The sequence below is a fragment of the Bos javanicus genome, chromosome 6 (genome assembly GCF_032452875.1).
Source record: "Bos javanicus breed banteng chromosome 6, ARS-OSU_banteng_1.0, whole genome shotgun sequence".
NCBI lineage: Eukaryota > Metazoa > Chordata > Mammalia > Artiodactyla > Bovidae > Bos > Bos javanicus.
In genome coordinates, this window is record NC_083873.1 from 12,191,791 (window position 1) to 12,215,027 (window position 23,237).

Here is a 23,237-nt window from a genome sequence, read left to right on the forward strand (position 1 = left end):
TCAGCCCCTACTAGGTCGCGTGACCGACATCTAACCTTCCCACTACCCCGCCCCCGCCGCCAGAGCAGGAAATCTCGCGAGAAACCGCCTTACTATCAGAACTTCGGGAGGTTACCGGGGAGTTACTCAGGAGGGAAGGTGTGGCTCGGCGGCGGAGTGCTTGCTTTCCCTCTGTTCACGTTCATGGCCCAAGCAGAGGCTTTTGGGGATTGCCAGAGTCTGAGCAACCCAGTCTAGAAAACGGCGGCGGAGGTGGAGAGTGAGGCGGCCGTCATATCAGAAGTGAAACGTGGCGCGGCGGGCGTCGCCCCTCGCTGAAGAGGCCGCGGGGGAGGGAGGAACCCCGCGCAGAGCGCCCGGGAGCGGGCGCAGTGGCTTCTGCCGGGGCGGGCGCACCATCATCGGTGCTTGGGGGAGGCTGGGACCCTTCTCTGGAAGCAGCCAGTTGCCCACATCCGGCCCCCACTGTGTCAACACCGACTCAAGCCGAGACGAAGCGCCTGCACCTCTGGCCCTACCAGGGCACCGCGGCTCGGGCGCCGGCTTGGGAGGCGGTCCCTGGTGCCCGGCGCCCGCACCCAGGCTGGGGGCCCCCGCGACCCCCGGTCGCAGTTTCCGCAGTCCACGAGTTGCCCCGCTTCTTCCCGCTAAGTCGGCCCCACGTTCCGGCAGAAGCCTAATTGCGGGTTTAACTGTAATTTTCCTGTCTCGCCTCCTTCACTTACACCCTCTCCAGGCGTCTCCCCCGCACATCCTCCTCCACCCACCTGGTCTCTCCCTAGACGGGCGTGCGCGCGTGAGACCCGGGGAGGGAGGGAAGGAGGAATCCGCGGAGGGACAGGGTGAGAGTCGCTAGCGGGAGGGATAGGACCAGCACGAGGGGGCTTCGGGAGGGAGGGGGTGCTGGCAGGCGGAGGGAGCGGCGGGAGGAGGCGCTGGGGAGGAGGCGGAGGCCCGGGGACGGCGGGCGAGGCTTCGCCCGAGAGGAGCGCTCTGTCTCTCGCCGCGCAGTCTCGGAGCCGCCGCGGGCTCGTGTGGAGCGCGAGGCCGCCGAGGTGCGGGCGGGAGAGAGGCCGGCTCCGGCGCGCCCCGCGCCCGCGCCCGCTGACAGCTGCAGCTGGGCTCACGCCGTCCGCTCCCGGCTCCGCGGCCTCCGCCCCCTCGGACTCCCTCCCCTCCGCCTCTACGCCTCCTGCCCCGGTGCGGATCGTTTCGCAACTGCTCGCCTCTCGCCCCGTGCCCGGCTGTTTTCCATTTCCCGGCCCCTCTTCTTGAGTACTTTGCGCCTGCATCTGGGGAGAGGGTCTAGAAAGGGGTCGGAGGGGGCGTCGGGAGGAGAAGAAGGAAGCGAGGCCCGGAGGAGGAGGAGGATCGGCGGACAGCAGGGAGGAGACCCCACGCCACCCTCTCTGGTCATCTCCCCTCCCGCCCCGCCCCTGCGCACTCTCCCTCGCCGGCGAGCTACTTTCGGACGAGGAAAGTGAGGGCGGCCCTGGGTGACAGCGCCGCGGGGCGAGTCCCGGGGAAGCCGCGCGTCTGCTCTCGTCTGGTCCGCCGCGCTCCCAGCCAGGGGGACAGCCCGGACCGAGGATGGCTTCGACTACAACCTGCACCAGGTTCACGGACGAGTATCAGCTTTTCGAGGAGCTCGGAAAGTAAGCGCCTTTGCCGGGTACTCGCACGTCCCCTTTCCAGCAGAGGGCGGGTCGCGTTACCCCCGACCCACGGGCCTCCCGCGTGGGGCGAGGGAGTTGGGAGACGGGAGGAGAGGGAAGAGGGCCCCCGGTGTGTTGGCTCGGAGGAAGGTGTTGTCTTGGTAAGAGGAGGGGACGACAAAGGGGAACGACCTTCCACCCCGGCTGTGGCCCTTTCTGATAATCCTTAGCCCACCTTCTCCCGCTCCCCCACCCCCCTGCACTAGAGACTTAGTGGATTTACGATCCCTGCAGTTGTAGCTGTCATCCTGAGAAGTGTGCGAGCTCGCGCGCGCGCGTGCGCGTGTGTGTATGGAGAGGAAACAAGAACCCATGTAAAATGCAACATAGATCACGTTTTCTGTAAATAGAGATGCCGCCGGGTTCGCCGGCGAGTCAACCATACGACCCACGTTCAAATGAGAACTCACTGCCCCAGACGGTGCCATATTTATTGATGCCGAAAGTTCAACTTGGCGTAGAGTCTGTTTCGCATCCAGTAGTTGTTCTGTCCAGGAAAAGAGCCTCCCAAAGGAACTCGACCCCCTGTCCCATATCCACTATTATTCCCTGCACTAGATTACTCGCTCATCATCACCCTTCCTAGGATTTACGTGAACATCTTCGAGTTCTCTGGGAGGATTTATTTACACAGGCAGTGGAAAAGCCCTCTGGAGACCGGGATAGTGCTTCCCAGGGGTAACCTAACGTCGTATGTTGTTTAAAAACGACCTTCTACACCTGACCGACAGGACTACTTGGCAGTGTTAAGGAAGGAGGCAGGAGACCTACTGAGAACCTGTGCAAAGGCACCTAGGGGCCGAGCCGTGAACGTTAATTTATGTAGCATCAAACCCAACCCCAGTTCCTCTATCGCTAATGTCGAACATTACTTAAGAAAGAGGTGCATTTATGTGTATGTTGTTGTTTTCTACAGTTGAATTAAAGGATGTGTAAATATCTTTTAAATGTAATGAAGATCATATCCTTATATATTTATGTTGTCTGCTGTTAAAACATGGAGAATATGTCGGAAGAGCAGCTTAATTCAAATCTCTCCCCTCCCCCAGCCCAAAACAGGGCAGAGAGAAATCACCACAGCAGGATTTGTTAAACCACACACAAATGTTCCTAAGATTTATTTTAATGAAAACAATCGCCATATTTACTTACTTGGAGCCACATTAATTTTTTTTTCCTACCAAAATAAATAGGCAGCAGATTTTTGCTGCTCCTCTTCAGCTCTTTGCAGGATTTTTTTCTCAGAGCATTTGGTGCTGTGTGAGTGTGAATTGTAAAATGTTTTCAAATTTCATGTGCAAACAAGAGTCGTCATAATTGGCAGTTCCTTTCATTTTGTTGATTAATAATGTGTGCTCCCAGTTAAGTAAAATTTATTTTTGTTCTTCAACGTTAAAGAAGGTCTGAGTTTCCAGGAAGAATTGTTCGTTTTCTAGATATTACTATATGGTGCACTGATATTTGACAGTTCACTAAATTCAATAAAAATACTCAGATGTAAGTTTTTAATAGAATATCAAGCTGATTATATTGATGACCTGCTAATTATTGGTTTTCAGGGGGGCATTCTCAGTGGTGAGAAGATGTATGAAAATCCCTACTGGACAAGAATATGCTGCCAAAATTATCAACACCAAAAAGCTTTCTGCTAGGGGTGGGTATTTTCAACCACATATATGTTAATTGTGCATTTGTCACGTTGGTTATCGGTTCTGTTGTATGTTGGTTGTGTTCTCTGTAAGTAAGTCATTTAGTTATAATTGTAGCTGTAGGTATCATATTACCTTTTGAGATTATTTCCTGCCTGAGTGCTTCTTGGTTTGTGCAGTTTTAAAAATGTGACCAAATACAATGGTTACTTGATAAATTGTTAAAATCTTATCTTTTCTGTGGGTAATAGCGTAACTATATTTTAAAGCAAATAAATGTCACTAAGTGCAATTTGCCTTTAGCTCCACTGTTAAATAACTTTCAGAAAAACCCTGGAATGGAAAAATGTAAGTCTCACAACTGTCATTATTCCCTTTTGCTTTTGAGGGGAAAAATAGGTCATAACTCAGTTAAATCGTATATTTCAATTGTAGTTACACTTGAACTTAATTCATTAAGGTATATTTAACAGTAACGGCTTTGGGAGGAACATTTTATAGTTGCTATATTCCAGGAAATTCAGCTTGATTTTGATGTTTCTGAGTGCAGTTTAGACCTTTACTTGATCATCTGCAGTAAGACTTCTCACTCATGTAATGTATTTTACATATGCTTTATAACTGCAAAGATAATTCATACTCATAAAATAGCTGTTGACATAAGCAAAAAACTTGGAGGGGTCTCATTGCATTCTTTTTATTTTGTTGAACTCATGCAAAAGTACTTATACTGAAAGGTTAGGCATTCCAATTATTGTGAGCACGTGTCTAAGGTATTAATATTTTCATGGGAATTTATGGTTTGATGAAATTAAAATGAAGAAAACGCCATAGTGTAAGTCCCTTTCAGTGACCTGATTTAAGTAATGAGAAAAGAAATCCCATCAGGGTTGCTTTTCTTTCTTTAATTTGTCTTCTAAGAAGTGTTGCTTCCTAGTATCTGGTATCATTGTGTCTGGTCTCTGCCATGATTTTTTTTTTTTCTCCTCTTTGTTGCAGATTCTGCTTTTAATGTGTACTTTAGGTTGACATTTCAGTTTATTCATTTAAGTGAAAGTTTGTATTTCTTTCACCTGATTTTAATGAGTCTGAGGACCATCTTATGTGTAAAAGTAACCAGCACCATAGATTCAGGACAGGAGGACTAATGGAATACACTTTATGCTCAATTATGTTCTCTTTTTCCACTTCTCTCTACTCCACAGGAAGATTTTTAATGGTGAAAAGGAGTTGCTATTGTACATGACAGTTTAGTGTAGAAAAGAAAAGTGCAAAAATGTAGTCAGATTCTTTCAGTGCTTGTATAATATCTTCCTGTATGCTTGGTACTTTTGGCAAGAGTGGGGGTATCAGTTCTTTTAGAGGTGTTAAAACACCTATCTCCTATCTTTCTGTGGCTTTAACATTGTCTCTTAAATGTGTTTCATTTTTACTGATTTCTTAATTAGAAGTCCCTTTTCATCCACCACCTTTCATACTGACTACACCAGGATGGTAAACACCCCTGTCTCTGCTCACATAGGTTTCATTTTACTTTTGCTTCAAACGTATGAAGATAAGTCTTTAGGCTGCTGAAACTCCTTGCTGCTTTTCTGCTGATGTTCCTCACTTGTTCAATCTGCTTTCGAGAACAATGTACCCCACAGCTACCTTGCCCCTTCTGGATTTAGTGATCTTCATTGTTTCAGTTATATTTAGGAAAGTAGTTAGGGCTAAAATGCTTGCTTCATGTTCTCCCTTTGCAATTTTCTTGTGACTTTGAGCAAGTTTCTTAATCTGCTGAAGAATGAGGTGAAGAAGGTGACTCTTTAACTAGATGCCCTGGATTTAAGTTAAGATTCCTCTACCTGTGATTTGTGTGATCTTGTGCAGTTTACACACTTTCCATGAGCCTCACTTTTCTCATCCGTAAAATTGAGTAGTCACTCTTTTATAGGGTTTTTGTGGCAATTAAGTGGCTTAAGCTGCATTCCATGAATATTAGCTGCTATTATCTCATTGGGTTGTTGTAAAGATTAAATTAAATTGTGACAGTTTAAATTATAAATCTAGTTGGAAGCCTTGATTTAGCTGTGAGAACCCAATTTGAATCTTGGCTCTATTGCTAGTGTACTCAGTATGTAAATTTGGTTCTGTCACATAACTTTTTTGACCTCGGGTTGTTCTTTAGTCAAGTGGGGGAAAAAAAAATCCCCGTATGGTGTCATGGGTGGTTTTGAGGATTCAGTGAATTTTATGAGAATCACTTCTAAAATGCAAAATGCTGTGTCAGTTTTATCTGTTACTGCTCACCTATAAGATATTGTACTTTTCCTTCAAAATGTTCAATTTATTTTGTATTGTCGTGCTGATTAGAGTAGTTTATAGAATATTTGTACCTATGCATGTATACATTTGTTAAACCTCTATTCAAGCTATAAAGTCTTAATGGAAAAACACTATGCTTTCATTTTTTTTACTATAACATTCTACCCCATTGAGGACATTAGGAGGGGCTCATTACAGAGTGACGAGAATCACATGTGGCTGTTAGGTGGTTTGTAAAAGAGATACCTAGTTCATTCCTAAGAATAAGCAAATACAGGATGTAAAGAAGTCTATAAGGTTGTATACTAAGAGCTCGTGGTTAAAAATATGAATTCTCCTTTCAGAGCACTCCCTTCCCAGATTATGATTTTAAAAAATTTCTTTTACAAAAAAAAAAAAATTTTAAATAATTAAGGGGAAATATAGAATAAAATGCAAAATAACATTTTCACCCCAAGGTAATGAAATTTTTTTTTTTTTGGTTGCACATGGCAGATTTTGTGAAACATGTAACTTTTTTGTACAAATTTTTGTTTGTATTTGAAATGCCATGCCTTTTGTAAATCCCAGTTTTACGCCTGTTTGTTTCAAAGACCAAGCAGGCCTTCCAACTCCATGTTCTTTAAGTGTAACATTACAGCTGAAGAAGAAAGGCCATTGTCTGTACATCTAAGACCATTAGAGAATTGCCAAAAATTTGGCTACATTCATGGACAAATTTGCACATCCAACTATACTGTCACCTGTGCATTTTTATGTGCCTTGAACTTAGTGGATTTCGAGCAAACAGTTTCAGTCACATTACCTCCCAGCTGTTAGTCACATACATCATGTTTGGGAGACTCAGTGTTGAAGAATTTCTTTCCTTTTGCATTAACATGTTCAAAGAGCATTCATTATACAATGAATCAGAGAGAGAGGTACATTCCAATGTAGTTGACTTGTTTTTAGAAGAAAAAATAGTGTAGATATGTTTCAAGCATGTGAGATTTTATATGTAACTTCTGTCCTCTAAAATTTTTTTCGTTAGTTTGCTAACATTTACTAAGAAGACATGCTTAGTAAATAGTGGGTAGTGATAATAGAATTTTCTCATATTATTAGGATGAGAATTAGAAATTATCATTTTGATCAGTTAGGTTAGTAGTTAACAAATACTAATTTGCCTTGCTGTTTTGATTTTTTTGTCTATGTTGATGTTCTTATAACTAAGTTATTGTTAGATTATGAAAAGTCCATGAAGGACTGTGATCACAGTTCAGAATCCAATGGATTGAAGCTTCTGATGGTTAGATGTCTTTAGAAATAGTACATGTGATTTTCTCATTTTAAAACTTGTGGTAAATGATTTTTTATGGCACTACTGATTTCTTGCCGTTCATCTCCTGATGAATTTTTTGATCTTTAGAAACCATTTCTTATTATATAGTCTGTGATACACCATGTTGTTGTTTTGTAAAATGTTTAAAAGTACAGTAGAAGCTTGAAATAATATGTTATTACAAGTATATTTTACCTCTATTGCTGAAGTTAAAAAGGGATTTCATTTTATATTTATGTAAAATTTCAGATACAATGCAAGTGGATAATTTTGATCTTTGCTGGTTTTGTTAATTCCTAGATTGATAGAACTAGAACATGAATCAGGATTTCATGAACTGTTGGCCCATGTACACAAAATTAGGTCTCAGCTATGAAATCTGAATTCTGCATTTATGTTCCTGAGTAAGGACATCAACTCAGTATAAAAATTAAAATATAGTAATTTGAGTTTTTTCCATCATGAATTATCATAAAGCACATAATAGGATTTTCTTGGACATTTAACTTCTTTTGTTAACTAGAATCTTAATTTGTGAGTCTTTTCCTTAGGCTGATACAGAGGCAGGCCAACTCCTAGTGTCTCTAGGGCTGGCTTGGTATTTCTTTTTTTTTTTTAAGATATCTGACCCTTCTCATTTATTGGCATATGGTGTGTACAGTGTTTCCCCCCCCCCCCCATAAATTATTGACAGTTAATTGCCAATTAGTTCATTGGTGGTTTACATGGAAAGCTGTGTTAAAGCTTTTAAGTCATAATAGTATCATTTAGTGAACTGTACTGTGATATATTAAATGGGAGCCTTAGCAAAATATTTTTACTCTGAAATATACCTTTATATTTTATATTACTTTATAGATTACTAAGCACCTTCACAAAGGTGACCTCATTTTATGTTTTTATTTGATAAATATTTAATGATTAAAATGGGCAGAATGTTAAGAATAATAAGGCCGTCGACACAAATAGACATCATAGAAGATATAAGTGGTGTTCTAAGTCTAGCGTGAATAAAGTGCTATGGAATTTCTAAGGAGGGAAAGATTGTTTCTGCCAAGGGAGATGAAGGAAGGCTTTTATATAATATAAATTTAAATATTTAAAACCATAATGCAGACGGGTTCAAGTACCAAAGTCTAAATAAACAATTTGGAGAGTGTTCAAAATGGTTTAGATATCTGATTATAGTGAAAGTTGTTTTATTCATATGGTACTTTTGTTAAAACTATCAGTAAAAAGTTATTTTTGTTGTAGGAAATTTTTTAGGTTACGATTTTTAGGTTATAGCTGGTTATGATTCCAGTTAAAGTAGGTATCTCAATGCTTGTTAAGGTGAACTTGTAGACCTTTCATCTGCTTAACTCTTTCTTTAGGATAAAGAAACTGATAGGTTTGGAGGAGGGAGAGGACAGCTCTGTTGTTTGGTTTTGAAATCAACTATTGTTTTTTATGGGGCTTCCCAGGTGGCGCTAGTGGTAGAGAACCCACCCTGCCAATGCAGGAAACATAAGAGAAGTAGGTTTGATCCCTGGGTCCTGGAAGATCCCCTCCAGTACATTGCATGGCAACTCACTCCAGAATTCTTGCCTGGATGATCCCATGGACAGAGGAGCCTGGCGGGCTACTGTCCTTAGGGTTGCAAAGAGTTAGACATGACTGAAGTGACTTAGCATGCATTGTTATTTATACACAATCACAGAACATTATAATTGATTTTTTTTTTTTTTAGATAGGTGAACCCCTTTTCTAACACTGTCTCATGTTAACAACATATGAGGTTGCTTGTTACTACCAAAATCAATAATAATAATAATAAACTAATAGAAATGTTATAGCCATTATTTAAAGAACACCTTCTAAGTGGCATGTATATATTTACAAGATATTTTATTTAATATTTTATTTAAGACTTCCCTGGTGGCTTAGAGGTTAAAGCGTCTGCCTGCAATGTGGGAGACCTGGGTTCGATCCTTGGGTCGGGAAGATTCCCCTGGAGAAGGAAATGGCAACCCACTCCAGTATTCTTGCCTGGAGAATCCCATGGACAGAGGAGCCTGGTGGGCTACAGTCTACGGGGTCACAAAGAGTCGGACACGACTGAGCCACTTCACTTCACTTCACTTATTTAATCCACACTGCAGCCTTTAGCGGAGAAGGCAATGGCACCCCACTCCAGTCCTCTTGCCTGGAAAATCCCACGGATGGAGGAGCCTGGTAGGCTGTAGTCCATGGGGTCGCTAGGAGTCGGACACGACTGAGCGACTTCCCTTTCACTTTTCAGTTTCATGCATTGGAGAAGGAAATGGCAACCCACTCCAGTGTTCTTGCCTGGGGAATCCCAGGGACGGGGGAGCCTGGTGGGCTTCTGTCTATGGGGTCACACAGAGTTGGACATGACTGAAGTGACTTAGCAGCAGCAGCAGCAGCAGCCTTTGGAGAGGCAATATTATCTCCATTTATAAATAGTTACTATGAGTTACTCTTACTAAATGGCAGAGTCAAGAATTTTAGCCCAGTTTTGTCTCTCTCTAAACCCTGAATCTTGCCATCATGAATCCTGTTCATTGTTGTTACAGAAAACTTAACCTTTCTGTACTGATCTGTATGTGCTTGACTTATCTCCCCGCTAAACTTCAGGTTCCTTTATAAAAAGGACTATGTCTTATACATTTTATATTTCCAACACAATGTATGGAATTGACTGTTCAGGTTCCAACTTATGAGAGAAGATAGTGTTTTAATTGCTGCAGTAACAGAAGATCAAATGGAAGTTTCAAAAGGCATCCCCATGCTAATTTGTGAAAGGAAAACAGTGTAGTGAAAAATCTTATTAAAATGGTAGAAAGTGATTACAGAAGAATGAGATACTTTGGTGAACTTAATATATTAACTGATTAAAAATATCTTAATATACAATGAGTTCCTAGGATTACTTCTTCTAAATGATTTACTTGTTGCTCAAAAAAAGCACTCAGCCCTTAACCAAAGCCCAGAGAAACCTGCTGATAAAGGCATTCTCCTTCTCTGGCTCACTTTGTCTGACCAGTGAAGAATGGAAGACAGATGCTTCTTGTGTTGTTTCTTCTTGGACAGCACTGCTGTGTGTGTCAATTCCTACTGAAGTGTAGCAAGTGAAAGCCAAATACAAAACTGTTAAATTTTTTATTGTTGGAAAAATAACTCTTAGGTATAGCAAGTAGTGCGTGCTAAGTTGCTTCAGTCATGTTCAACTCTTTGCGACCCCATGGATCATAGCCTGATAGGCAACATGGGCACAATAAAGGACAGAAATAGTAGGAACCTAACAGAGACAGAAGATATCAAAAAGAGGTGGCAACAATACACAGAAGAACTATACAAAAAGTATCATCATGACCCAGATACCATGATGATGTGATCACCCATCTAGAGCCAGACATCCTGGAATGCGAAGTCAAGTGGGCCTTAGGAAGCATCACTACAAAGCTAGTGGAAAGTGATGGAATTCCAGTTGAGCTATTTTAAATCCTGAAAGATGATGATGTGAAAATGCTGCACTCAATATGCCAGTAAATATGGAAAATTCAACAGTGGCCACAGGATTGGAAAAGGTGAGTTTTCATTCCAATCCCAAAGAAGGGCAATGCCAAAGAATGTTCAAACTACCGCACAATTGCACTCATCTTACATGCTAGCAAATAATGCTCAAAATTCTTCAAGCCAGGCTTCAACAATATACGAACCATGAACTTCCAGATGTTCAAGCTGGATTTAGAAAAGGTACAGGAACTAGAGATCAAATTGCCGACATCTGTTGGATCATCAAAAAAGCAAGAGAGTTCCAGAAAAACATCTACTTGTGCTTTATTCACTACGCCAAAGGCTTTGACTGTGTGGATCACGACAAACTGGAAAATTCTGAAAGAGATGGGAATACCAGACCACCTTTCCTGCCTCTTGAGAAATCTGTATGCAGGTCAAGAAGCAACAGTTAGAACTGAACATGGAACAACAGACTGATTCCAGATCGGGAAAGGAGTACGTCAAGGCTGTATATTGTCACCCTGCTTATTTAACTTATATGCAGGGTACATCATGAGAAACACTGGGCTGGGTGAAACACAAGCTGGAATTAAGATTGCTGGGAGAAATATCAATAACCTCAGATATGCAGATGACACCACCCTTATGGCAGAAAGTGAAGAGGAACTAAAGAGCCTGTTGATGAAAGTGAAAGAGGAGAGTGAAAAAGTTGGCTAGAAGCTCCACTTCCAGAAAACTAAGATCATGGCATCTCGTTCCATCACTTCATGGCAAATAGATGGGGAAACAATGGAAACAGTGAGAAACTTTATTTTTGGGGTCTCCAAAATCACTGCAGATAGTGACTGCATCCATTAAATTAAAAGATGCTTACTCCTTGGAAGAAAAGTTAGGACCAACCTACACAGCATATTACAAAGCAGAGACAATTCTGCCAACAAAGGTCCGTCTAGTCAAAGCTATGGCTTTTCCAGTAGTCATGTATGGATGTGAGTGTTGGACTGTAAAGAAAGCTGAGCACTGATGCTTTTGAACTGTGGTGTTGGAGAAGACTCTTGAGAGTCCCTTGGTCTGCAAGGAGATCCAACCAGTCCATGCTAAAGGAGATCAGTCCTGGGTGTTCATTGGAAGGACTGATAATAAAACTGAAACTCTAATACTTAGGCTACCTATTGTGAAGAACTGACTCATTGGAAAAGACCCTGATGCTGGGAAAGGTTGAAGGCAGGAGGAGAAGGGGGTGACAGAGGATGAAATGGTTGGATGGCATCACCAACTCGATGGACATGAGTTTGAGCAAGCTCTGGGAGTTGATGATGGACAGGGAAGCCTGGTGTGCTGCAGTCCATGGGGTCACAAAGAGTCAGACATGATTGAGCGAGTGAACTGAACTGAGGCTTCTTTGACAATGGGATTCTCTAGGCAAGAATACTGGAGTGGGTTGCCATTCCCTTCTGCAGAGGTTCTTCCCAACCTAGGGATCAAACCCACTAATAGTATAAAGGTATGAAGGAAATGGAACCAACTCCAATATTCTTGCCTGGGAAATCCCATGGACAGAGGAGCCTGAATCTGATACGATTGATAAATATTGTGCCCGTAGCTTTTATGGGCTCTACTAGAGGTATTCACAGGGCCTTCCGTGTATAATAGTTATGGGTTGGAGGTGACTGGTATCATAGATTTCCTGAAGAGATTCATGGGTGAGATTGTGTTTGGAATGGTAAGTGCGCCTGACAGAAAAGGGAGAAATGTTTGGCCAGTCAGAGTAAAGCAGCCTGTTCAAAGGAAGAGAAAGCCCTGGTCTACCCTGCAGATGCAGTGAGGACACCTGGTACTGTTGGAATCCTCTCTCCTTTAAGACTCAGTTCAGGCATTGCCTCCGCTGTGAAGCTGTCTCTGACTTCTCCACACCTCCTTTGCTTCTCTAGACAGATATGATTATTTTTCTCATTCCCTGAATAGCTTCTTCATGTTTCTTCAGGAACTTGTCACACTTCTCCCCTTATATTATCGTTATTTATGCTGTAACTTTCAAGCATTTTATGGACATTTTAAAATTTATCTTTGGATCTGTGCCTGGCATAGTAATACAGTATTGAATATACTTGTGTTTGTTGAATAAATGGACAACTGAATGGGTAAAAAATAAGATTCTGACTCTTGAAATAGACCTATGATTAACAAAGACTGTGACATGAAATAAATCATTGACCTGAGGCTTCATGTCAGGTGGCATTCATTAACTGAATGAATTAATTCCCAGTTATTCACAATTTTCTAATCATTCCATTAGTTTTCAGATGACAGATTATCCTTCGTTGGAGTTCTGTATAATTCCGTAAATTTGGGGGCAACTATGTACAAATTCTTAGCGCATTTTCTTTTTTTTAAACCATGTGAAGTGATTCAATGATACGGGGTAACATTTTCATTGTGTGTCCATCAGTACCTCTTCAGTAATGCCAGATTCATGGCATTATTACATTTTAAAAAAAGGGTTTTAAAATTTTCAGTTTGTTCTCCAAAGGTTGTCACTTTTTCACTTTTCTTTTAACAGAGCTCACTTTAAAAAGCATTTTGGTGATATTTTATGAGTTTTGGATATGCGAATCATGGGTATTATTTGCTTTGAGTGATTATTGGATATTTCAATAAAGGCAGTTAGAGGCCGCAGCGTCTATCAGTTCTGAAACTTGGTAAAAGGACTGGGAAGTGTACTTGTTTCAATATTAGAAAAGGGAACACATCTTAAAGCATTTATTTGTGTTTCCTCTTCAGGGAACTTTTTCTTGTGTGATATGTAATAGGAAATTGGGAATTTCACAATTCTGTAACTTTATAATTTTGTTATATGTTTTAGAAAATATGTTCTTTTTGTGAAAGGATTTTGATCATATTTTTAAATGGCAGTTTAAAGGTCAGATATAGGAGAAGTGATTTGTGAAATTCATTCTGGCCAGTTTGTAGAAACCATTTATGATGAATTTTTTATTTTAATAGAACAAATTGTATATGCTTTTATATCAAAGATTTATATGTATAAAGATTATAAAGATCAAATTTGTTGCAGAGAGACTTGTACACTTTGGATAAACCTCTAAAATCCAGTTTTTATTATTTGTTACCAATTTAGATAAAAGTATTTTAAAATATTATAAAAATGTTACCAAATTGGGGAAATACAGAAAAACAGAAGACACATTCAAAGTTAAGTTACCCCAAACATGGTACAGATTTTGTTTGTTTCTTTCTTAGTTTGTCAGAATACTGGACTTAAATACACAATTTTTTGTCCTGTCTTTTGTCTTAATTTTACAAAGTCTACCTATCTGACTACAAATCCTTTGAATTACACTTCACTAAGAAAACATCAGTTTAGAATTGCTGTTTTTTTTTTTTTTATTATTATTCTTTGCTATGATAAATGATAATAGTAAACGTTGTTTTGTAAAACTTTTTCATATTTCTAGTTCTTTTCTTCGGGAGTATCCATAAAGGAGAACTAATGAGTTAGAGGGTTGAATTATCAAAATTCTTGATAAATGTTGCCAGATTGCATTTTCCAGGCTTTGTACGTTTCTGCCAATAATACTTAAATTTGCTAGTAAAACTGAATTTGGGGGAACACGATTCTTAATTTCAATGTAGCAAAAGAACAGTTACCTTGTTCCACACCCCTGCTAGATAAACAAAGATACAAAGATAAAGGTCCTTCATTTCAAGGTAAAATAGATGTGGAGTCAAATACGTTATCAAGGCATGTTGATAAGTGAGACAATGCAAATGTTTACTCATTCTGGGGTGTAAGGAGGTAACTGTTGTTTGAAAGGAAAGGGAGAACTTCAGAGGAGGTGATCTTGGAACTGTATTATGAAAATGACCACTTTTGAATTTAAAGAGGGATAGGAAAGATACAATACTGAGAAGCAAGAAAATCAGTAAGTGCTAATAGAGAGAGAACTGGAAAATAGATAACTTTTTTTAACCCTGAGTGATCAACTTATGGTTTATAAAGTTTCATGAAAGCATGCAAACACTAATGGAAACAGGTGTAGTTTTTTTCTTTCAGTGAATCACTTAAGTGCAACAAAATCTGGGGGAAGGTATTAAATAAGGTGGGTTTCTGGGATTTTACAGCCCTGAGTCATTAGGTGTGAACAGCTGATAAGAGAGGAATAACAACTTCTTATCTACCTTACATTTTGTTTTATGTAGCTTTGGGGCAAATACAAAAAAAGAAAAAAAAGAGTGACTAAGTGAAAGAGAAAGGACAGGAGGATAATTAGAGTGGATTTTTTAAAAAGTTAACCAGTATTAAAAGTGCCCTAAGTAATCCCATTTGTGTTTATGAACAAGAAAAGCTAGATAGTTACTGCAGTTGTGATATTGCATTGATAATTGTTTTTAAAATGTAGGTTTTGGTTTAAAACCAAAGGTAAGTAAGGGGTCTAAAAGTGGTATTGACATTCACTGCCTGAATTTCCAGTGTCTGGAATAGTGCCTGGCACCCTTCACACGTATTTATTGAATAAATGTGTGTGTTAGTCACTCAGTTGTGCGACTCTTTGCGACCCCATGGACTGCAGCCCACCAGGATCCTCTGTCCATGCGATTTTCCAGGCAAGGATACTGGAGTGGGTTGCCATTTCCTTCTCCAGGGGATCTTCCCAACCCAGGGATCGAACCCAGGTCTCCTGCACTGCAGGCAGATTCTTTACCGACTGAGCTACAAGGGAAGCAACTCATTTATTGAATAAATGAATGAATAAATAACTTCTAAAACTATATCATATCATGGTAAATGAATACATATTTAGAGACCCAGAATTTTTTAGATTTGTGTACATTATATTGTTTCAAGAAAATTAGCAGATTAATTCTGATATGACATATAATTCAGCACAAGCTGATGGCTGGAAAATAGTCATTTGTTCCCTTCATTTACATAATGGGAAAAAACTCACATTTATCAAGAAGATAACTTGAAGTACTTATTAACCTCCCTAGCAATGCTTAACTGTGCAATATTTCCCCCCTATTATTACAGGGAAGCATCTATAAAACATTTTAATTTGTAAGATCTCTCCAGGTTTGTTTTAAGTATTATATTACTTGTTTAAGGGGGATAATATTGTTTTACTCAATGTGTGTCTCTGTGTGTGTGTATGTGTATATATATATATATGTATACATATATATATAATTTAGAGTAGAATTTTTTTGTGTTGACATAGGAGCTTTGTCAAGGAGGAAGCCTTCTTTGACTTCAAAAGCAGTGACTCAAGGTTGGTATAGTCGTTAGAAAGTAGGGTGGGAAAAATCCTAATTCCAGATTGTCAGCAGGATTTCAAGGTCAAAGTCTACTCCTGTTATCTGAGCATAGAGCTCCTGATTTCTGGCCAGTTTTCATTTTAGTAGAATTAGAGAAGGAAAAAAGTGTCAGCGTATTATTTGACTCCTGTATAAATAGGATTAAGACCCACTTTCACTGATATTTGTGTGCTTTGCACATAATTATCTTTAGGAAAAAAATATTCTTTGGATTGACTTTGCCCCCTGCTTCTTATGTATTTATGATCAGGAACAGGGGAAATAAAAATTGTTAACCTTAAGTCTATTTGAAAGAAAGTATATGTCTCACCTTGACAGAGAACCAGTTATTGCAGTACTTACAGCACTGTGTGCTCCATTTGATGCTCGTAGTCACAGTATATGTTATCTGCCAGTGACATTGTAAAGAGAAAGCGCTTCAGGCATGGACAGGAATGGCCAAAGTATCACTGAGATACTTGATCTTTTAAAGTAATAATGATTTTATAAGATGAAATAAGTATGTGTTGACCTTTTACAAACTTTGCGAGACTATTTTAGGTAGGAGACTATTTTAGGTAGAGGCTTTAACCTAAACCAGCTAAATCCAAATTTATAGATACCAGGGTTAGAAATATACAGTGAACACACAAAGGGTGAGTTTTAAAAATAGCACTTAGCTCTGAGAGGATAATTTCTCCTCCATCCTGGACGTAAGTGTTTCATTCATACTGTCTGTAGCAAGCTTTGGGGAGGAAGGGTGGAGGGAAGTGAGAAATGTCTGTTGAAAAATTCTTGTGGCTCATACCAATGCTTATTTAGCATCTCTGCTTCTGGGATTTCAGACATTCCCTAACTAGGTCCCACAGTACTTCTAGGGTGTGCGTAAGGGACCCTCAGGATTCTTGTGCCTAGTGCTGTGAGACCCGTCCTCCTGGGTGGCCTGTTGCAGCTGTTTCACAGAGCACATCACATTCCCACCCGGGCTAGGGAGTGGAGGAGCCAGCATACCCAGCTGAAATAGCAGAGGGATCTAGGGAGCAAGGCATGAATTACCTGGACTGGAATTTGGCTAGGTCTCTGAGTCAATGGGCTTCCCTGGTAGCTCAGCTGGTAAAGAGTCTGCCTGCAATGCAGGAGACCCCAGTTCATTCCTGGGTTGGGAAGATCCACTGGAGAAGAAATAGGTTACCCACTCCAGTATTCTTGGGCTTCCCTTGTGGCTCAGCTGGTAAAGAATTCATGTTGCAATGTGGGAGACCTGGGTTGAACCCTGGGTTGGGAAGATCCCCTGGAGAAGGGAAAGGCTACCCACTCCAGTTTCTGGCCTGGAGAATTCCATGAACTGTATAGTTCATGGAGTTGCAAAGAATCGGACACGATTGAGAGACTTTCATTTTCTGAGTCAATAGCCCTAATTCCTATAAAAAATATTCTCTCATTAAAACATTTTATGTCCGCTTTGGGCTTCCCTGGTGGCTCAATGGTAAAGAATCTTTCTGCAGTACAGGAGATGCGAGTACGATCCCTGGGTGGGGAAGATCCCCTCAGGAGGAAATGGCAACCCAGTCCAATATTCTTGCCTGAAGAATCTCATGGACAGAGGAGCCTGTGGGGTTGCAAAGTGTCAGACACAACTGGGCGATTGAGTACGTACACATACCCTGCTTTATCCCCGGGGAAGTAAAGTCGGCCTCTTTTCCTCTGTAAGGCTTTGTACCTTTGGGAGCTTCACACGTAATAATGAGGAATACTGTGGCCTATATATATTACTGGTGAGGAAGGAAAGCAAGGTTAGCATTTTCCCTAAAAGATGTCAGAGCAGAACCATTTGTTACGCCTGTAAAGAAGCAACCTGTAGGCAGCATGAAAATAACAGAATATGCTCAGTTCCCACAAAAAAACTTAGAGCTTGGTTTGGAGAATAGGAGACACACATGATTATAGAAGAGAGAAAGATAAGTAGCAGCAGAATGGAGTTACTCATTGGACCTAGTAGTGACAGTTGTGGAAGCAGAAGTAATGTTGAGGAAGTAGAAGTTAAGATGGATGGAAGAAAGGAAGAAGGATAAAGCACACAGATGCAGAAAGGCGTGTAATGCTTGGGCAAAAGATAGAGGATCTGTGGGATATTAGGGGGGAAAAGTTTGAAAACATGAAGGTCTCTGTCAAGTTGATAACGTCTGAAATACAATGGAGACACCACTTTAAAGGGCACATAAGACATTACTTGGCAGCAGTGAGTAAGCACGATAGATTAGCATAGAGTATAAGATATTGAAATTCTGAAACCTTAAGATAATAAAGGATAAGGCTGACTGGGGTTTCAAGTTGAATCGTGGGGAAAATTGTAATTTTCATAAAGCAAATTGAGAAATCAAAATCAAGGACTGATTTTGATGAAGGACGATGATGAATCAACATGTGTTTAACCTGTGTGTGTGTGCTAAATCGCTTCAGTCACGTCCGACTGTGCAACCCTTGGGCTGTAGGCTCCTCTGTCCGTGGGACTCTCCAGGCAAGAATACTGGAGTGGGTTGCCATCCCCTCCTTCAGGAGATCTTCCCGACCCAGAGATTGAACCCACATCTCTTCAGTCTCCTGCATTGGCAGGTGGGTTCTTTACCACTAGTGCCACCTGTAAGCCCCCAATCTACCTTCAGGTAGAAATGCCTAAAGAACCATGGAAAATTGAGTGGGGTCCTTGAGGAAGAGCCACAGGAAGCAGTGCAGTGTACTCGATGGGTTAAGAGCACCTGCTCTGAAATCAGATTGCCAAGGTTCAGGACTTGTCTTTACCACTTCCTAGTTCTTGTGATCTTGGGTTAACTTCCTAACCTCTCCAAATGTGTTTTTTGTTTGTTTGTTTTTAATCTGTAATAAACTGCAGTAATCAGTTTAGCTGCTATTTGTGACTTGTCTGCCCAGAGATGATGATAAAAGATATACTAGTGGAAAAGATCACAAAGGAGAGAAGATAGAAAGGAAAGAGAAGAGAGTACAGGACCGTGGTTGGGGGAATACCTTCATTTTAATAGATGAAAGGAGGAAGTAGAATTAGTTCAAAAGTGAAAGGATATGTCAGAAAAGGAAAATGCAGTGCTTTGAACTCTGAGAGTTTTTTTGCAAAGGAGGGGATGGCTAGTCATGTTCGATGTTACAAAGAAATGGAAAGAAATGAAGACTGAGAAAAGGCCTTGGTTTTCCAGATGGCAGAATTTCAGTCCTGTGAAAGAAGCAGTCATGAGGATCAGGCTAGTCTGTTATTCATCTTTACCTCCTCCTAACTGAGCATATTGCATGAAATATAATTGGTATTTAATAAATATTTCCCAAATGGATAAAGGAAAAAAAACCCTATTTCTTTGGATTAAAGATTAAATGGAGATAACATGTAAAACCTGCTGGTTTAATAAAACAGGAAGAGAGACACAGACATCCATGCCAAGGGGTGATTTCAGGGATTAACCAGGTCAAGGGAATTAACTTTGGTGATAAATAAAACTGAAGCTTATTTGAAGGAAGAGGAAAAAGAATCCCTGGAAAATAACAATGTTAGGAAAGAGGGTAAAATGTATGGGGTGGAGTCCTGGAGGTTTTTGGGCATGTGTGGGGGAAGGACATTCTTCTTTCTCAAGGAGCAAGATGTTGGGAGTGGAGAAGACGGCTGCAGTTCAGCTGACAATAGGAGAAATGGAAGCAAGATTCAGAGAACAGATTTGAGATGGCCCTTGGGGGTTGCAGTGAGGGGGTCCCCCCAAAGCAGTGTGCAGTAGATCATTAGCAGGTACAGTGAACACGGCCTTGAATCTAGCCCCAGACTGCCTAGGGCTCCACAGGGTCAGGTGACTGAGATGCTGGCACTTTTTAAACGTTTAAAGGGGAAGGTTTCGCTTCCTTTAAAAAACAAACAAACAAAAAAAACCACGTTAATTTGTACAGCCAGTAAGAATAGAATACCTAGAATTTAAATCCAGCCCTGAAAGTGCTGCGATTCATGAGGTCGCAAAGAGTCGGACAGGACTGAGCAACTGAACTGAAAGTGAAAGTGTTAAGTCACTCAGTCGTGTCTGACTCTCTGTGACCCCATGGATTGTAGGCTCCTCGACCCATGGGATTCTCCAGGCAAGAATACTGGAGTGGGTAACTATTTCCTTCTTCAGGGGATCTTCCAGACCCATGGATCAAACCCAGGTCTCTCACATTGCAGAGTCTTCACCATCTGAGCCACCAGAGAACCCTAAGTAAATCAAAAGCCCTTGTTGTTGTTCTATTCTGTTCTTTCTAGGGTGGATCTGGCAGGACAGAGGAGGTGTGGAGGAAGTCAGAAAGCAGAAAATTGGGAAGAAAAATTTTATTCTACAGGAATGACAGCCAGAATTATACCATTTTGGAATGTTTGGTAGCAGATTTCTTTTCCTACCTGAAAGGGAAGCCTGGGGAATCTTCAGTTCACAATCTAAATCAGCTATTTCTATCAGTTTTATTCAATTTCTCTAAATAAACAAAACACCCTGCAGGCAGCTTTTAATGTTTGAGTTGTATATCATTTCATCAGTAGGAAACCGCTGCTTATGGAGAAAAATTATTACAGATCAGGAATATGAAATATTTTGAAGACATAAGTTAGTTTGCCAGCAAAGACCTTTGCCTACAAAGGTCTGTCTAGTTAAGGCTATGGTTTTTCTAGTATTCATGTATGGATGTGAGAGTTGGACTATAAAGAAAGCTGAGTGCCAAAAAATTGATGGTTTTGAACTGTGGTGTTGGAGAAAACTCTTGAGAGTCCCTTGGACTGCAAGGAGATCCAACCAGTCCATCCTAAAGGAGATCAGTCCTGAATATTCATTGGAAGGACTGATGTTGAAGCTGAAACTCCAATAGTTTGGCCACCTGATATGAAGAACTGACTCATTTGAAAAGACCCTGGTGCTGGGAAAGATTAAAGGTGGGAGGAGAAGGGGATGACAGAGGGTGAGATGGTTGGTTGGCATTACTGACTCAATGGATATGAGTTTGAGTAAACTCCGGGAGTTGGTAATGGACAGGGAGGCCTGGCATGCTGCAGTCCATGGGGTTGCAAAGAGTTGGATACGACTGAGCAACTGAACTGAACTGATAAGCTAGTTCATCCTGGCTGTTTTATTGCCAACCTTTAATAAGGTTTATTATCATGAACACTGGATTTTATGTGCTTTTGCTTACTTTACTATCTGCATACTTCTGGTTCATTGACTGTAATGATAAGGACTTTTGGTTAGATAAGTTGTTTTTTTTAATTGGAGGATAATTGTCACACAACATCGTGTTGGTTTTTGCCACACACCAACATGAATCAGTCACAGGTATACACTTGTTCCCTCCCTCCTGAACCACCCCCATCGCCCACCCCCTCCCCCTCTGGGTTAGATAAGATTTCCCTAAAGCATTGACATAGTGACTAATTTTCTTAAAAGTCTGTGTCATGTTTCAGTTTTTCTAAGTTCACTACGGAGGCAGTGAACCCAAAGATTGTGGTAGAGGTAGATGTGATCAGAATGTGTTTCTTTTTTCCTTTTTACAGAAAAGATTTTCCCACACCTGTATTCATTCCCTGTTCTTTCTCCCTTTGCTGTTACTATTGATGTTCAGTAGTTACCCCTACTTTTCTCTTCCTTTACCACCTGATTTCCCATAAACAACATTGTGTCTTGAGTTCTCACTTCTAACTTCTAAGCTCTAGAAGACATCTTTACACCATTTTAGAAATTTGGTATCTTTTATGCTGAATTTTTTGATGCCCTGGATGTTGTTTCTCTAGTTCCCAAAGGGTCTTATGTCTAACTTGACCCCATTATATCAGTCCTCATTCATTCACTCATTTATTGAACACACATGTGTTGAGCAGCCCCTATGAGTGGGCACAGTTCTAGATTCTAAAAATATAGATGTGAGCAAATTTGATATGAGAGAGGCTGGAGGAGCCATTTGTATAGGTAAGTGCTCTGCAGTAAATAAAACAGGGCTGTAAGTTAGACAGTGAGTTCAAGTGGGGTTAGTTTGGAGAGGCCTCTCTGAGGACGTTCGCATTTGAGCTGAGACATTAATCATGAGAAGAAGCAAAAGATGAGAAAATATGAGAGAGGGACATTCCAAGTCAAAAGACCAAAGTGACGATGAGCTTGCATAAGAGTAGGAAGAAAGTCATTACATCTAGAGTGTAATTAGGAGGAGAGAAGTACACAGTGCTCTTTGGGAGGTGGGCAGAGGGCAGATTGGGTAGAGTCTTTCAGCCAGTATCAAAGAGTTCAAATCTTATTTTAAAGCAGTGGTAACTCAACATTCAGAAAACTAAGATCATGACATCTGGTCCCATCACTTCATGGCAAATAGATGGAGAAACAATAGAAACAGTGAGAAACTTTATTTTGGGGGCTCCAAAATCACTGCAGATGGTGACTGCAGCAGTGAAATTAAAAGGTGCTTGCTCCTTGGAAGAAAAGCTATGATCAACCTAGACAGCACATTAAGAAGTAGAGATATTACTTTGCCAACAAAGGTCTGTCTAGTCAAAGCTATGGTTTTTCCAGTGGTCATGTATGGATGTGAGAGTTGGACTATAAAGAAAGCTGAGTGCCAAAGAATTGATGCTTTTGAACTGTAGTGTTGGAGAAGACTCTTAAGAGTCCCTTGAACTGCAAGGAGATCCAACCAGTCCATCCTAAAAGAAATTAGCCCTGAATATTCATTAGAAGGACTGATGCTGAAGCTCAAACTCCAATACTGTGGCCACCTGATGTGAAGAACTGACTCCTTGGAAAATACCCTGATGCTGAGAAAGACTGAAGACAAGAGGAGAAGGGGACGACAGAGGATGAGATGGATGGATGGCATCACTGACTTGATGGACATGAGTTTGAGTAGGCACCGGGAGTTGGTGATGGACAGGGAAGCCTGGCGTGCTGCAGTCCATGGGGTCACAAAGAGTCAGACACGACTAAGTGACTGAACTGACTGACTGAAGCCATATTGAGGATTAGCAGGGAAGTGATGTGACTAGATTTTGTCTGAAAAATCTCTCTCTGGCCACCATATGGGAAAAAAAAAAAAATTGGATGTGTGAGTGAAAAAAAAGACTAGTTAGAAGACTCTTGAAGCCTGTGAGGGATGGGAAAGTGGCAGTAAATATAGGAAGAAGGATTTATTTTGGAAGGAGAAAATATAGGACTTGTTGATGGAAAGATTGTGAAGTGAGAAGGAAAGGGGAGAGGCATGGCTAACTAGATTTATAGCCAGATCAACTCTCCAGTGATGGTGCTGTTAACTGAGACAGGCAGTAGTGGAATAGAATTAGATTGGGGTGGGATCATGGAAAAAGCAAGAGAGTTCCAGAAAAACATCTATTTCTGCTTTATGACTATGCCATAGCCT

General features: G+C 41.0%; 1 protein-coding gene across 28 annotated transcripts in view; it reads left to right on the top strand.

Annotated features, from left to right (window-relative positions):
* The first annotated feature begins 1,571 nt into the window (after positions 1-1,571).
* The window catches only part of CAMK2D (calcium/calmodulin dependent protein kinase II delta), a 308,198-nt gene continuing 286,532 nt past the window's right edge, over positions 1,572-23,237 (top strand). For all 28 annotated transcript variants that reach the window (XM_061419307.1, XM_061419313.1, XM_061419325.1 and 25 more), the window contains exons 1-2: positions 1,572-1,655; positions 3,275-3,369. In XM_061419307.1, coding sequence (XP_061275291.1) covers positions 1,591-1,655; positions 3,275-3,369 — 160 coding nt within the window. In that variant the 5' untranslated portion in view covers positions 1,572-1,590. The remainder of the gene's footprint in view (positions 1,656-3,274; positions 3,370-23,237) is intronic.